At 42.6% G+C, this 15,853-nt stretch overlaps 2 protein-coding genes and 1 long non-coding RNA gene across 9 annotated transcripts in view; 1 reads left to right on the top strand and 2 right to left on the bottom strand.

The window, feature by feature from the left end:
• The window catches only part of ctbp2a (C-terminal binding protein 2a), an 81,197-nt gene that overhangs the window by 26,883 nt on the left and 38,461 nt on the right, over positions 1 to 15,853 (bottom strand). The gene's annotated exons all lie outside the window — the stretch shown is intronic.
• On the top strand, positions 5,097 to 6,449 carry LOC111858792 (uncharacterized). Its single transcript, XR_002841684.2, has 3 exons — positions 5,097 to 5,378; positions 5,773 to 5,820; positions 5,968 to 6,449. It is a non-coding gene; the product is annotated as an uncharacterized lncRNA (long non-coding RNA).
• LOC140588176 (uncharacterized) lies at positions 6,508 to 8,961 on the bottom strand. The gene has a single exon (XM_072709569.1). The coding sequence runs from the start codon at positions 8,557 to 8,559 to the stop codon at positions 6,586 to 6,588; it is 1,974 nt and encodes a 657-aa protein (XP_072565670.1). The 5' UTR covers positions 8,560 to 8,961; the 3' UTR covers positions 6,508 to 6,585.

Genomic DNA, 15,853 nt, shown 5'->3' with positions numbered 1-15,853 from the left:
CCGCAGTCACCACAGAGAGGAATACCAGGACGACTAATGGAAAATAACGGTAAGCACCCTGAAGACAAAATAAGAAAAACCAATAGCTAACGAAATAATTCCAGCAGTTTAAATCAGCATGATATGCATTCCTGCAGAGTAAGAGCACTTCTGGTTGGCCGAAGACCTAACACACTACAATACATTAGCTTAATTTTCTCAAAATGTTAGCAAATCTATGTCAACAGTGAGCTAAAGTGCTGGGTTAAAGATTAAAAAAAGGCATCACTGAATAAGGCACTATACACCTTAAAAAATCAATCATCCGCATAGCCCTTCATCATCTTCCAGTATATGATATTTTGATATCCAGCATGAAGTGTTTTTTTGAGATAGTACGGTCCTTTTCTGCTTCTTTTTCCACCCAAAAGGAGAGCTAGCTATTTCTGCGGACGTTAAGTGAAGGTGTCTGGGAGGAGAGTTGAAAACATAATTGGCTTCATTACAATAACCTTTGTAAAACAGCGTTTTTCATAACACAAAGATGAACCCCTCTGAATGGAGGAAGTGCAAATGAAGAAGGAAAATGAGAAGCTGAGTGTCTCCCACTGCCAAGCGCCTCTGTCCTGTTTCACAAAGCACAAGGTTAGGCTAGCATGGTAATGTCCGTGAGGTTTTCATTTGCAGCAGATGAATTATTCAGGGTGACCTGCCCGGCACAGAGAATGAGGTGGGAAACAAAGGATTTCTTGGGGAGGTGCGCATATTTTTCTCAGTCTCTTTCCCACTGACGGACGTACAAATGTAACCAATTTGTCACTGTTTCCTGGACCCCTTCTTCCAGAGTGTATTTGTATATATCATTTGCTGTTGACTCTTGTGACAGGAAATCCCTGCACTGCATTACATATTTAACCATTGGAGCCATTCAGTACACAGGAAATAAGCTGCACGTTGACTTTAATTAAATACTAATGCACTGACCGTTTGTGAAGCTTCATTTCAAAGATGAATGTGTTCGAAAGTCTGTCATCACAGCAGAGTAGGTAAGATAGCAGAAAAACACAGGTAATCAGTGTCAGTTCCTTTTGGTCAAATACCCAGCATGCACCTGAACCGATGCCAAAAAGCTGACGACAAGGCAATGAAACAACAGAGTTGATGTTTTTCTTCTCGGTCATGGATTGGCAACAAGACACGGATGATGGGCCAGTATATTTCTTTGGTGGAATCACCACATAAATGTCATACATGCGGGCAAAATATTACAGGGTCATTTGTTCATTGAGTATTTTCTTTCTTTTTTTAAACTTGGGAACTGGCTTGCCCTGTAAAGCCTTTAATCCTCATGTTAATCCTGGGAATGATTTGGGAAGATTAAGAAAGTCGAGAGGAAGGGCATTTCTAATAAAGTTCTGAGAGACTTTCAAAGAACATTTATTTATTTATTTAAATTTTCACCGACTCTTCTAGTATATAATGTGCTCAATTTGCATCCTGACAATTTAATTCCAAGTATCAAACATTTATCGCAAGTGAAGTAAGGATGGAACATGGGATTATACAACAGGGTTTTATTTGTTCACAGCCCACCGAGTTTGTGTAGCATCCAGGTATGAGGCTTCATTCATTCATTCACTCATTCATTCCAGCAGGATCACAAAGTAATGCTGGGTCATTTCGAGAAAGTAGCCAGCCAGTAGCAAAGTTCTTGCAATCTTCCCACAGCAGCCCTTTACAGATGACCGAGGAGATCTTTCCGCATTAGTTCCCACAATAGACAGACCTCACCAGCTGGAATAACCTCTGCACTTAATTCAGGAATCAGATTGGACAGGATTTCAAAGCAACACCAATGGAAGTCTTTTATGTTGTGGATTTCTGTATTTTCACGTGCCTCATTTGACCAGAATGGAACTGGCTGGCAGTTCAGTGATGCTGTTCTTAACATGATAGAGTAACACAACATGGCTTTCCAAAGGCTACTGTCCAATGAACAGAGAGTCTGGGGACATCTGCCAAATTTAGACATCCTGTGATAAGAGACCAGTATTTCTGACCATGGGACATAACCTCAAGTGCACCACATGCCAAAATTGGGCACAATATACATATATATAAACAACCAGATATTACCCAGATACTCTTCTATGCCCACAAAATCACCATCCAAACAGAGATACTCCTTTCTCTCCATCCCACTGACTGCATTTACTACCGTCAAAGATAGACAGACAGACATATGGACAATCATCTCTTTCCCTCACATACACATACTTAACTTTTTTTAAGATTTAAAACAAAGCAACAGATGAATCACCAGTTCAAACAAGCATAGATCACTTCTCTACCTTCATTATTGCCTTAGACACCACATCCACAAGCACCCACTCTAGACTCACTGTCAATATAATATAGTGTGTGTATATTTATATTATATATATATATATATACACTCACCTAAAGGATTATTAGGAACACCATACTAATATGGTGTTTGACCCCCTTTCGCCTTCAGAACTGCCTTAATTCTACATGGCATTGATTCAACAAGGTGCTGAAAGCATTCTTTAGAAATGTTGGCCCATATTGATAGGATAGCATCTTGCAGTTGATGGAGATCTGTGGGATGCACATCCATGGCACGAAGCTCCCGTTCCACCACATCCCAAAGATGCTCTATTGGGTTGAGATCTGGTGACTGTGGGGGCCATTTTAGTACAGTGAACTCATTGTCATGTTCAAGAAACCAATTTGAAATGATTCGAGCTTTGTGACATGGTGCATTATCCTGCTGGAAGTAGCCATCAGAGGATGGGTACATGGTGGTCATAAAGGGATGGACATGGTCAGAAACAATGCTCAGGTAGGCCGTGGCATTTAAACGATGCCCAATTGGCACTAAGGGGCCTAAAGTGTGCCAAGAAAACATCCCCCACACCATTACACCACCGCCACCAGCCTGCACAGTGGTAACAAGGCATAATGGATCCATGTTCTCATTCTGTTTACGCCAAATTCTGACTCTACCATTTGAATGTCTCAACAGAAATCGAGACTCATCAGACCAGGCAACATTTTTCCAGTCTTCAACTGTCCAATTTTGGTGAGCTCGTGCAAATTGTAGCCTCTTTTTCCTATTTGTAGTGGAGATGAGTGGTACCCGGTGGGGTCTTCTGCTGTTGTAGCCCATCCGCCTCAAGGTTGTGCGTGTTGTGGCTTCACAAATGCTTTGCTGCATACCTCGGTTGTAACGAGTGGTTATTTCAGTCAAAGTTGCTCTTCTATCAGCTTGAATCAGTCGGCCCATTCTCCTCTGACCTCTAGCATCAACAAGGCATTTTCGCCCACAGGACTGCCGCATACTGGATGTTTTTAACTTTGCACACCATTCTTTGTAAACCCTAGAAATGGTTGTGCATGAAAATCCCAGTAACTGAGCAGATTTTGAAATACTCAGTCCGGCCTGTCTGGCACCAACAACCATGCCACGCTCAAAATTGCTTAAATCACCTTTCTTTCCCGTTCTGACATTCAGTTTGGAGGTCAGGAGATTGTCTTGACCAGGACCACACCCCTAAATGCATTGAAGCAACTGCCATGTGATTGGTTGATTAGATAATTGCATTAATAAGAAATTGAACAGGTGTTCCTAATAATCCTTTAGGTGAGTGTATATATATATATATATATATATATATAAAAAAAAATCTGAATCATCCATACACCTGTTGTCAATAAGCAGTTTAGCTTAGGGAGGAAGGTTGGACATCACACAAACTTACAAGCCCATCAGACAGGACAGACATAAACTAAAACCAGTTTAAGACACATGTACCAGTTCTTCTTGCCACTAAAATATCTACAGTGAAATACTCATAAGCTATAATCTACGACCTTGAAGCTGTGAGGCGCTACCTCGCTGAGCCGCGTGCTGGCCCTATCAGAACCACGGAACGTTTTCATATGATGTCACATGTCTATGAACGAGGGACCAAGGACGTCGAAGCGTAAACTGTGGACATGCTCTTGAATGGCCCCTCATGTAAACAGCGGGGTGAATGCATATCGTCGAAGGCATGCTTCGGCGTGGTTCACTAAAAGGTTATGCAAGTGGCCGGCACAGCAAGACCTTCCCCCGGAGAACACAACCCAGCACGCTCCCTCATTCTGTCCAAACAGGGAGATTAAACACTCCCCCTCCCCCCTGGATGAGCAACCTCTACAGTTGTCATGGGCACTTCTGTTGATGTCTTCGAGAGCCCCAAGTAGCAATGACAGCTAATTGGAACCCTATCCCTTATGTACGCAACTTGGCTATTAACATCCATGGAGTAAAATGTAGCCCAAGTTCAATGTGACACTGACCTGCTATGCTTCCACGTTGGATGCTAGACTCATCCATAGCCGTGGCGCTTTTTTCCTTGCCGCTATGAGATGCCGGGAACTGCATTCCGAAACCTCAGACTTGGCCAAGTAACAGCATTATTAATGAGCTGCTTATGGCATTAGCTAACACAGAGGCGAAGGCCCTTGTAGAGGGGCCTTTTATATTAGCTGGCCACCCTTGCAGTACTATGTGTTTCTGTGTTGGAAATATTACACTCATGGCAATCCTAACTAACATTTCAATCAGCTCAACAGCACAGCAGTAAATCTCTGCATGCCAACCTAAAATTAGAAATCACAAAAAGCATGCTAGTTTAATGCAATAAATACAAATATCTTAATATTTCTATCTGAAAGATGACTGATGACCCGAGTTATAAACTTTATCAGGGTTTAGCAGTGAAAAAAAAACTACTTAAAGATCAACATATTGTGTAAATAAAGCACACAATTCTCTTTTACTTCTGCCTTCCAAAGCTTAAGCTATTTTAACAAAACATAAATGCAAATTCAAAAGCAATTTTCCACAGGTCCCCACTTCATGAAAACCCTTTGCTGTTACTTGAATACTAAGATAATCTTTCTGTGATTACGACCAAAACCCAGGTTGCCTAGCAACACACAATTAAGAAACATGCTCCGAGATCGGCTTTGTGGGCCGTCCATTAACAGATGAAATTACTGGAGCAACGAACGTCAGCCCATGCAAATGAGTTTGTTGTCCTGGAAAAATGTTTGACTTGAGGTAATCGCTGCAGACGGCCTAGGAGAAGAGAGATCTGCTGTGGATTTGTGGGGGAGGCAGCTCTCACAAGGACACTTTCAAAATCCTCTTCAAACCTTGGCAAAGTGTCTGATACCGCACAAGCCTGTCGACAAGAGGAAATTGTTTAATGAAATCCACCACCACTCTCTCAGAATATGAGAAGTCGCCTTGAACCTATTAGCATGTGACAGGATTCTCACGGGCTACAGGAAACTGCACCATTAATGACTAAAGAACAAAAAAGGTAAAGAACTGAGATCCTTTTTCTTGTCAGAGGAAAAGACGACCGATGAAAACGTTTTATAAATTGCTCGGTATTCAGTAATACATGCATGTTGTTGTATTGTAAATAAGTCTCATTGGAAAGATATTGAAGGTAACAAAAAAAAAAATACAGCAATCTAAGATTATAGGCTATAAGCCCATATATTAACTTCCAGTGGTAGTGGAGTATTAACTGACTAATGTAGCAGACTATTGCTGCAGTGCCTAAGTATTACATTACTCTGCCCTATCTATAACATGCAGAAGTGTCATTACAGAATGGCAACTGCTAAAAGGCAGTCAGCTACTTGCAAAGCCATTGTCACGTTTACAGCAGTGTAGCAAAATGGTGTGACACCGTCTTTTTGTTACAGCTGCCAGGCTGGCATGGAGCACGTCGAACAATAATAGGAAACTAATTGGTAAATATTAAACTATCTTCTAAGCGCACTTGTTCATTCAATTTACTGCCATCCATCCTGTGAGATATAAAGTGGTCCTGACTGTAAAAGATGTGCTTTGACGATTCCCTTGAGTCTAAGATCTTTTTTTTTTTTTTCCCCTGACAGTTTATTTGGGGGAGGAAAAAAAACAGAAGAAAATTCCAATATCGGAACAGAGTAAAATGACACCCTGCTCTGATAGAGAATGACAGGGATCACCTGCTCTCTTTTTGCAGTTTAGGGGAATCAAAAGCTCAATTTCTGCCTTCACACACCGATACAAGACTGCAGAACCAGCACCGAAAGCATCTCACTATGCATGTAACCAACTGGCTGCCCTCTCAGAGGAATGACCTCACATATCAGCCTCCTGCATTTTTAATAACGGCCCTGTCAGCGGCCTGAGGAATGCACTCGTCTTTAACGCGGTACAAAGGAATTCCGAAAGAGGTAATCTTAGCGATTGCTAATTAACTCCCCTTTTCTGTAGTATGTCCAGGTTTATAGCCCAGCTATAGGGGGGGGGGAAAGCAGTAGGAAAAGCACAAAGCACACAAAAAACGGGGAATTATGATAAGAGAAAAGTCAAACACAGCTGCACTAAATAAAAAAAATCTATAAAAATGAAAAGACTGCTCAAGTGTTTTATACCCGTGTGAAATTACTAATTAATACTATGATATACTCCTGCATTACCAAATATTACCAATCTGGTATGACTATAGGATTAGTATTCCTTTTGCTTCATATACAACCATTCAATTCCAAAGTTTTTGCATTGGGATAGAGACACAAGGACAGGAAAAGTACAACCAGACATGATGAAACATTCGCACAGAACAAACGACAGGACGGCCACTGCCACAGAATGGAGCAAGGTGAGGAAAAACTGTATATAGGGTTACTTGAATCAGGCGATGCCATGGTGGAGACGATAACAGGCGGCCCGGTCCGACGGCTCAGCTTCTGGTTGGGGATGCCGGTGCTCTGCGTCTGGAGGTTAGTTCCTGAAGTCAGCAGAGAGTTCTCCGCCTGAGATCCAACCTTGCGCATCATCTGGGGGCTTGCCTGAAGATTTTGTAAGGTGGACATGGGCAGCATGGTGCGGTCCCTCTTCATCAGCTCCATGGGCACCGTGTAGGTGGTGGAGTAAACCTTGGGCGGTGCGGCAGACGCAGCAGCCAGTGGCTGTGGTGGTACGGCATTCATGGGTGTCAAGGCGGACACTGCAGCTGCTGGTTGGCCAGCATACGCTGATATTGACCGGGTTTGGGGCATGGCGTTGGGGGACCCCCCTGTTCCATTTGGGTAGCATCCAGGTGAAGCGCCAGGGTAGGAGGTAGTTTCCAGGAGATGCTGAGAAGGAGCACTGTTGGGCCTTCTACCCATCATCTCCCCCATCCGGCCCGAGATGGGCTGCAGGGTGTGGGGAGGCAGAGGCATGACACTGGGGTCCAGGGTCTGCTGTTGCAAGTAGACGTCATTGCGGTGACTGAAGCTGTTGGAGCGTGCCCGCACTGCACCCTGTGCCGAGTTCATGGTAGCCTCAAGAGGGCGTTTGCAACTGAGGGCAATTCGGGAAAGTACCCTAGCCTGCCCCAAGTTGGGTGCCACAGACCGTATGTCATTCTCTTCCATGACAGCCAGCATGCTGGGGGAGTCGAAGCCTTGCTGAAGCAGCAACGCGATGGTGCTTTCAGAGATGCCTTCCCTGCGCAGGAATGCCAGGAACTCTGGGTCTACATTCTTCCTGGGATCTATCATTGCAGGAGTCCCCACTACTGCTGTCTGAGGCTGCGGTAAGGCACATATGGGCGTGTTTCCAGCAGCAGCAACCGGGACATTAGGGTCAAACCCAGGGTCATACGGTACCTTCTGTGCCGCCATAGAGATAAAAGTTGAAGGACTCTCCTGATGCTGTACCATTCCACGATTTACTGTTCCATCCATTCCCTGAGAAGTTGGATCTACCATCAAGCAGGTAGCTGAAACTTGACGGGGGACAAGGGGGCAGCCATTGAGGTCACTATAGATGGAGCGAACAGAAGGAAGGGGCTCAGTCGCATACCTGGGTGAAGTTGCCTCGAGCCCATAGCGCCCTGGAGAAGCATCTCTTCCAGGTATTCTCTGACCATCTGGCATCATCTTGCCAGTAGTAGGGTCCTTGTAAATACGGCTCATCTCATGAGCCACAGGGGGAGGAAAAGGACAAGCGGTTGGAGGGGGTCGTCCCAGACCTTGATCCCATGAGGACCGGGCCCCGCTAACCAGCCCATAATGCGGGGCTGATCTGCTAAGCGGTTGCAGCTCTCCTCGGTAATAGCCCCGGGGGTCTTCTAGTTGCCGGGTGCCCAGAGCAGGGTCATGCTGGTTGTAGTCCAGAGGCGGGAGGGAGTTTCGGGAAGCCATAGCTTGCCTGTCGTAGTGGCTGTTCAGCTCGGGGACTGAATTCTTCCGCAAGGGACGCTGCTCAAACCTGTCAGGGAAGCCCTGGTACGAGCAGGGCTCTCGTTTCAGATCCAGATCGGGGGGACGTACTCCGGGGAGTGCCTCGTACCACCCTCCCCCGTCACCCCCGTATGTTAGCGAGTTCCTCCTCCCCGGAATCCTGCCGCCGTGGTCGTAGCTGCTCTCCCTGTCCCCCCGCCCCTCATTACCACCGAACGTGTCCCAGCTCTGAGAGCGACCAACACTTAACTGCCTGCTGGAAGCATGCATTGGGCAGAAAATAAGACGACAGCTTTAAAGAAGGGAAAAAAGCAAGGTGTTCTCTTTCAAGTCTTCTGTTACAGTCGCATCAGAAGAATGGGAAGGAGAGGGGAAAAGGCAAAGCAGAAGGTATCGTTTTCACCTGATCTCCAGTTGTAATTTTTTTCTCCCTATCAAGTGCCTCCCCTTACAACCACCGAGAACTAAATAATTAATCTCTGGAAATATAAGTAGATGGTGAGGAATGAAAGGGACACCGCAAACACTAACACGCAACACACCTCGTTAAGCCAGCCTTACCACGCCATTGTGTCCCCAGTGATGGGCTCCCTGCTAATGCCATACATCAGACAAGTACGACGTAGGAGAGGGACATGAGGGGATGGAGGAGAGGGTGGAGGCTGGGCTTAATCCAGAGAGTTTATCCCTTCCTACTCTGGGACATTTTACTCACTCTGGCAATTGAAATAAGAGATTACAGTCTAAATAAAACCGCTTAATTCCACTGCCCCCTGTGACATCACTTCAGCAATCGTGCATGACTGTGCCCCAAACTACCCGAGAGAGGGCAATTCCCCTCTCACTCTTAAGTTCACCTGAAGCAAATTTTAAGAGACTGCTATATGTTTGAGAACTCTTAGGGAGTGGGGCCCTTGAGACTATAGGGAGGAATTTAGGTAAGGAAATTAAAACAGACCGCAAGACTTCCATGAAGTCCGGTAACAAAAAAATCTAGTGTGGTTGAGTGCTAATCTGCCAACTGTTGCAAATGTCCTTCTGCAGAACCACATTATGTTTAATTCTCTGTGCCTTTCTTATTGTCTACCTCCTGGAGAAACGGAATAGCAATTATCTTGAAAACAGCAAAAACACAAAAATAATACACAAATCCGAGTAATACTATAACTATTTTTGTTATAAACCTAATCCCCTCCCCCCCAAACATATTCGACTTTACCTGCTGTCATCCAAGCCCCTTCCCAATATCCTCGCTCAACCCAAAGAGAGCTGAGAGTGCCCTAATCTGGATTTGAGAGAGGACCTCCCTATCACACAGGAACCTAGAAGACCCGAAGACCACCCCCTAGAGGTGCTGCTGTTCGGGGGGTGGTCTAGATTCAGTTTTTTTCTAATACTTAATCTCCCTTTGTGAGTATCCCCTCTGATTTATTCATGAAAACAGTTGTCAGGCTCATTGTGTTGAGCCTTGGGCACCCCTCCCCCCTCCCCCTCCTCGATTCTGACAGCACTGCCTCTCATGTCACGCCATCAAGTAATGATTTGCCATCTAGTCTGCATTAAACAATCACGTAAGCCTTAAAGCTAAGATGAACAGAAACGTCCAAGTTTTTAAATCGCGATTATTCATTCAGTATCACGCAGATTAATAACTGCACAATAGATGATAAGGTGTCTAACTTAACTTGCTGACAGAAGAAAAGAATCAAGCACAGTATATATTTGATTATTTGCACTATAACACTAATGAAAAAAGGAAAGACAGAGAGTTCATGCCAGCCACGGGGTATTAATCTACAGATGAGAGCAACAGCTTCTCATTTTATTTTATGCTTATGAGATTAAAAAGTGTGAAAATGAAATTACATCCTTTAAAGGGCTTTAGTGAATGCTTCCAAAGAAGTACAGCAGATGTGGCAATAAACAGCCGCACTGTATGAAATATATAAGGCAGTATATAACTACAGCTGCTAAATACTGCACTCTTATATACTATTCTATAGTACTTATACTTCTGTACTATATACTGCACTCTTATATACTATGTTACGCTCTTCTATAACAGTAAACCTACACAACTGCTTAACAAATCATAAGATTCATATCTGCGATGAAAAACTTTATTTAATCGACATGCAAGGATGCATAACTGATTAGGTGGGGATTGTATGTGACCTCACGGTTCTTGCACTGTGCTACATAATGTGCGGTAAAAGTAGCAGTTTGTATGCAGATACATGGTGCAGGCTGGTAACTCATGACCTTCCAGTATTCGGTGCAGCTGCCAGGACGTTAACATAATTGAAAATTCACCATCTTCAGCAGGTCATTTTAGTCTCTTTCTGAGTCTTTCTCTCCTTTTCTTATTCATATCTATTCATACCATGTGCGCAGTTGGATAGTCTGTTTTCCCCAACGCGATAACATTAATCCTCCAAGCCCTGGAAACACGGGGAAAACTGTCACCCACAGAAAAAAAAAAAACAAATGGGATGCAATGTGGGCAAGAGCATATTAAATAATATTTAAAAACCTTTGTTAAAGTAAGCTATGTGGAACTGAGCTTTAAGTATAACGGGCAGGTGCTGAACTCCTAATGAACCTGTATTAGACTACCCTGTTCAAGTACCTTGTCATACCCTTTTCAAGAGTGTAACCTAATACCATAAAGGGTAGTGACTTTGAAAATGAGAGAATTACCATCAAAAAAAATTATTGCCTAGAACAGCACTAGTGTTCTACAATATACCCATCTTTGCAATAAATGTCAATGCTTGAATAATTTAAATGAAATATTTCAAGTACAGAGAATAAATCCCACTATATAAAATCAAACACAGATTACTTTCATACCTCACATGCCTAGTATTCTGAAACTCAACAACAGATGTCATTTTACATAGCTGTCTCAATACATACCAGGCAGAAGCAAAACAGGTTTAAGTAAAATCAAGATCAATTATTAAAAGTATCGTGGTCATTTGTATCATACAAGTGGATTCCAAATCGCATATGCACCAAAATAAAATCCATTCACACCAATCACAAGTTTACAATGTGAACTGGCTGACACTCAAAACCACATTTTAATTACTTTTAGAATGCCTTGAAATCTAAGAAGCAGTTAAGCAAGGAAATGAGAGGACATTAAAATTAATTTATTTTTGGACTGTGCCACGCCACACGTCACATTTGTCAAGCTTATTATTTAATGGCCGGTTCTAACTGGTTCATCCTACAAGTGTCTTGTCAGCTGTGAATACACTATTAATAAGTGTGGCTTTTCTACCAGGCTAACGGCAGATAGAACTATTTTTAATAAGGCCTTGCATCATATGTAATTCATACCCGCAAGCTCAGCCAAAATAACAATAATAGGCTTTAGGGAGGCCTGGCTAGATGCACGAGGAAGTACACCAGAGAACAGCTATTTCCCATTTCGCCATTTATTGCAAAATATCTTCAATTCAAATATGGTTTAGTCATCTATTTTCACAAGGGATAAGTAAAATATAAGTAAAATGAGGATGCATATATGTATGCGCATCCATAAATAGCAACAGGCTAGCCAGCTAACCATAGCTGACAACACTGGAAGTACAAGAATTACTAAAAGAAAACACACACACACACACACACAGACACACACACACTCGTTTGCATTCACATAATTATGGGGACTCTCCTTTCATTTTTATGGGAAAAACTCTAATTCCAACAATGAGGACCTTAACCCTACCCTGCACTCACCTTAACCACAAGTAACCAAACAAAATACAAGACTCTTGGCTATTTTAGTTTTTCAACTGCAGTCACAGATTTTTATTAAATTGAATTTCTCTTTGCAGGGACTGAAAAGGTGGTCCCCACAACATCAAAATAACAGGTTTTTATCACATCATCGGGAAAATGTTATACACACATCACTCACTCACTCACAATCTCTCTCTCTCTCACTCTCTCACACACACACTTATCACTACATAGCATATTTCCTTTCTGAAAATAAATAGCATTTTTGTTGCTCATATTGCATGACTTCCAGAGTTACTGATCTCTACCAAAAGCTGGTGTAATACAGCATTGCACATGCCTTTGTAAATAAAATATATAAAGTTTTAGGATGCCACCATAATGCTAGAACCAATGAATGATGGAATGCTTTTCAACAGAGAAAACCAAAGTACTATTTAGACATAAACGGCTACTAGGCCATTAAACCTTCAGAGATTTAATAAATTAGCTTTTGACTGGGGAACTTAAATTCTATATGCTGCTTCTGTAAAGTATATTAAACTTGTAATAACTCTCAAGCCTGGATTTTACAAGAGTAAAAAAAGCAGAATTTTGAGAACTACTGTTTATATTATACTGAATGATCAAATAATGCCCATTCACTCGCCTTATTCCCCAAAGGTTAACCTAAAATCAGTCTCTCCTCATGTCTTTGAGTTATTATTTCTGACAATACTCTTCAAATAAACCACAATTTGATTTGTTTGCCCTGTCATACTGTACTGTAAATACTGTAAAATGATACGGTCCAGTACTTGCTGGTGTGTCCAGTGACACATGCTGGACTGCGCTTCCCCTGTCTCTGGGCTGGGGGGCCAGCAGGGGGGGTCCAAAGCAACCTGGCTGAGGCTTAATACCATGATGACTCAGAACAGTCCATATAATAACTGGTTGCCAGGAATGGAAGCAATCAGAACCTTAGTCTGATTTGCCCCCCCTGGATGCTCAGGGATGGTGTTTGTGTTCACCCACACACCTCCCACGAATGATTTTTTTTTTGGGGGGGGGGGACGGGACGAGGTCTGCATCTGTCCGGAACTCTCCACCATGGCCAGCAAGCTGACTGAGATCACTCTTAATGGCGGCAGCATCAGGTCCTGGAACGGATGCGTTGGTGCTCGAGCCGTGCTGAGGCACAGATGGGAGGGACAGAAGGGAGAGGCAATGGAATGATGCAATCTGGAAGGATGGAGACACGGGGGCGTGTTGGCAACTCCTGTGCTGCGGCTGAGGTTAAGAGTGTGGCTGGGAGAACCACTCCGAACTTTCATTTACGCTTCCTGCACCGGGGCGGCACCGCTGGATGCCGCATGGATGCTGCACGGACACCTACTGCAATAGTGCAATAGTTGAGAACCCGAGCTCTCAACGCAAGGTTGAACATCATTTCGTAATTAAAGAGCAGGAGAACGAAGAATGACTCTTCTCACTGGATAACGCAGACCCAAAAGAACATTTCACAGATAACAATATGCCAGGCCATTCGTTATAACTTATTATTATTAAACATTTCTGTGCAAAGCAGTTTTTTGCTGATTTTTGTGCACGCTGTAATAAAAGAATACCCGAAATGATTTGCAGAAACTACAGAAATTACAAAAAGGAAAAATCATTTTTCGACTGACACTAAAAAAAACCTGCCTGTAATTATGCATAGCATCATGCAAGTCATCTATTATAGGACATAAATAATTGAAATTGCTTACGCAAAATGAGGTTACGATGTTAATTTATTTTGACACTACAGAAATAATTTAGTACAATTTTATAAATAAATGGCAACTTGTAATATACCAGTCTTAAGTAAATAGAAAAAGAAAAAAAAAAAACTAAATCAAAAAAGAAATAACTGTAAGGTTCATGAAAGTTCAGTTTACAAGAATAGATCTATTAAATTGTATATGAACACAGATCAGAGTAACAATATGCTACAACAGCTTGGGCTTTCAAAAAGAAAAAACCCTTAAACAAATTTGCGGAATGAAAAACAAAAGCAGTAAAGACCTCAGTTTTAATGATGTTCACATAAACCACAGGCTTGGGAAAACATATGCTTAATTTTTTCCCCCCTGAAACCTACTAGATGAAAAAAAAGCTGTAATCTTAAATGCTTCCCAGCAGTGTCCTCAAAAGCGTTTAGTCCCCGCAGAGGAAAATGCCGATAAATATCAGAAATAAATAAACTCTAATTTTCACAAATTCCACTCGAAGGCTATAAATTAATTCCATGCTTCAGTTCCACGTGTCGTTAAAAAATGTATATTAAGCTATGGATATTTTGGATTTTCGTGGAAAATATTACTTTGCCTAATGAAGCAAAACTGAAAAATGGGATCATCTCTTTGCGGAGAGTAGCCTGTAAATTGCTTTGTTCAGAGTCTATATATAACTCTGGCTGACGTACACCTATTCGGGGCAGCCATATTGTCTAAGGTCATACGATGGGATGTTGGGTGCCTTACACAGAACTCAATACCAGCCCTCATGGGTTATGTCATCTGTAGCTGATGTTGATTGTGCATCTTTCTTTTTAAAAAGCATAATTAATCTGCCGACACTGGCAAAGAGATCGCATTTCTGCAGTCCCTCCACTAGAAGTCTATTAGTGAAGGAAAGCATAGAGTCAAAGCATAGAGTCAAAGCATAGAGTCAAAGCATAGAGTCAACCTCAGGACTCTTTTTTTATTCTTGAATATATACACCAGATGGGTGGTCTGGGGGCTCCCATCGTTAGGGTGGGGGTTCTGTATATATCGTCTTGTCTTGCGGCTTTCCTTCACCTACTTTGGTTTCCTGCTATAGTTCAAAAAATTATGCCAACTGGTGTCTCTAAATTGACAGCAATGCACGACTATGATGGACTGGCGTTCCATACTGGGTTTTACCCAGCTCTGCGCTCTGTGCTTCCCAGGAAAAACTCTAGGCCCCCTGCAACACTGACCAGCAAAAGCGGCTGGAAGAGCGATGTACAGTTCTGCACAAAGGTCTTAGAACATATGCAAATCACACATTAATAAACATATATAAAGTTACATAATAAATACATAAGAGTCTCTTTTGTTCTCCAAAACCACTGATACCTTGTTGGACAGCTAGATGAACACCGCTTCAGTTCCCAAACCTCTCCTCAGGGGCACCTCAGCCATTCCATGTATTTGTTACATTTATCCAACAGCTAAATTAATTAACTTAATTGGTTATATAATTCAATGCGGTATTGATCAGCCAAACAGAGTGGTGGGTGGGGTTGGATGGTCGCTGCAAATTCTCAGATGATTTTAGGAGAGATTTTGAAATGGCTAAGCTGATGCACTTCTATAGACACAGGGTTATATACCAACATGAAGATCATTTCAACAGCATTTTCTTTGAATGCCAAAGAGACAACCAAATCCTTACTATCAATGATAATAAATAGGACTGTCCTTATAGGAGAATCATATTATACAAAATTGATCATTATCGGCTTTTTCAATTCAGTCTCATTTGTTAGAGATTCTACTATTAGAACATTTTTGCCAAATGGTAACAGTATCTGTGGAACTGCGGGGAGGAGGTTTCCGGGACGATTCCCCAGAGCGCCATCAACACCGGGCGGGTGTCCAGCACCCCGATTGCTCCCAAGGGGACACACCTGCACCCAATCAACTAATTAATAGTGGGGTTAAAAGCAAGGCAGCACAGGAAAGGATTTAAGCAGTGCAGCTAGCTAGGGAGGAGGGGAACGTTATCTATGATTAGGTCGCTTATGATCCATGGCCAAAAAGAC

Source organism: Paramormyrops kingsleyae, chromosome 3 (assembly GCF_048594095.1).
Source record: "Paramormyrops kingsleyae isolate MSU_618 chromosome 3, PKINGS_0.4, whole genome shotgun sequence".
NCBI classification, from domain to species: Eukaryota; Metazoa; Chordata; class Actinopteri; order Osteoglossiformes; family Mormyridae; genus Paramormyrops; species Paramormyrops kingsleyae.
The sequence above is the reverse complement of the archived record's forward strand: the minus strand, read 5'-3'. Positions and strand labels throughout refer to the sequence as shown.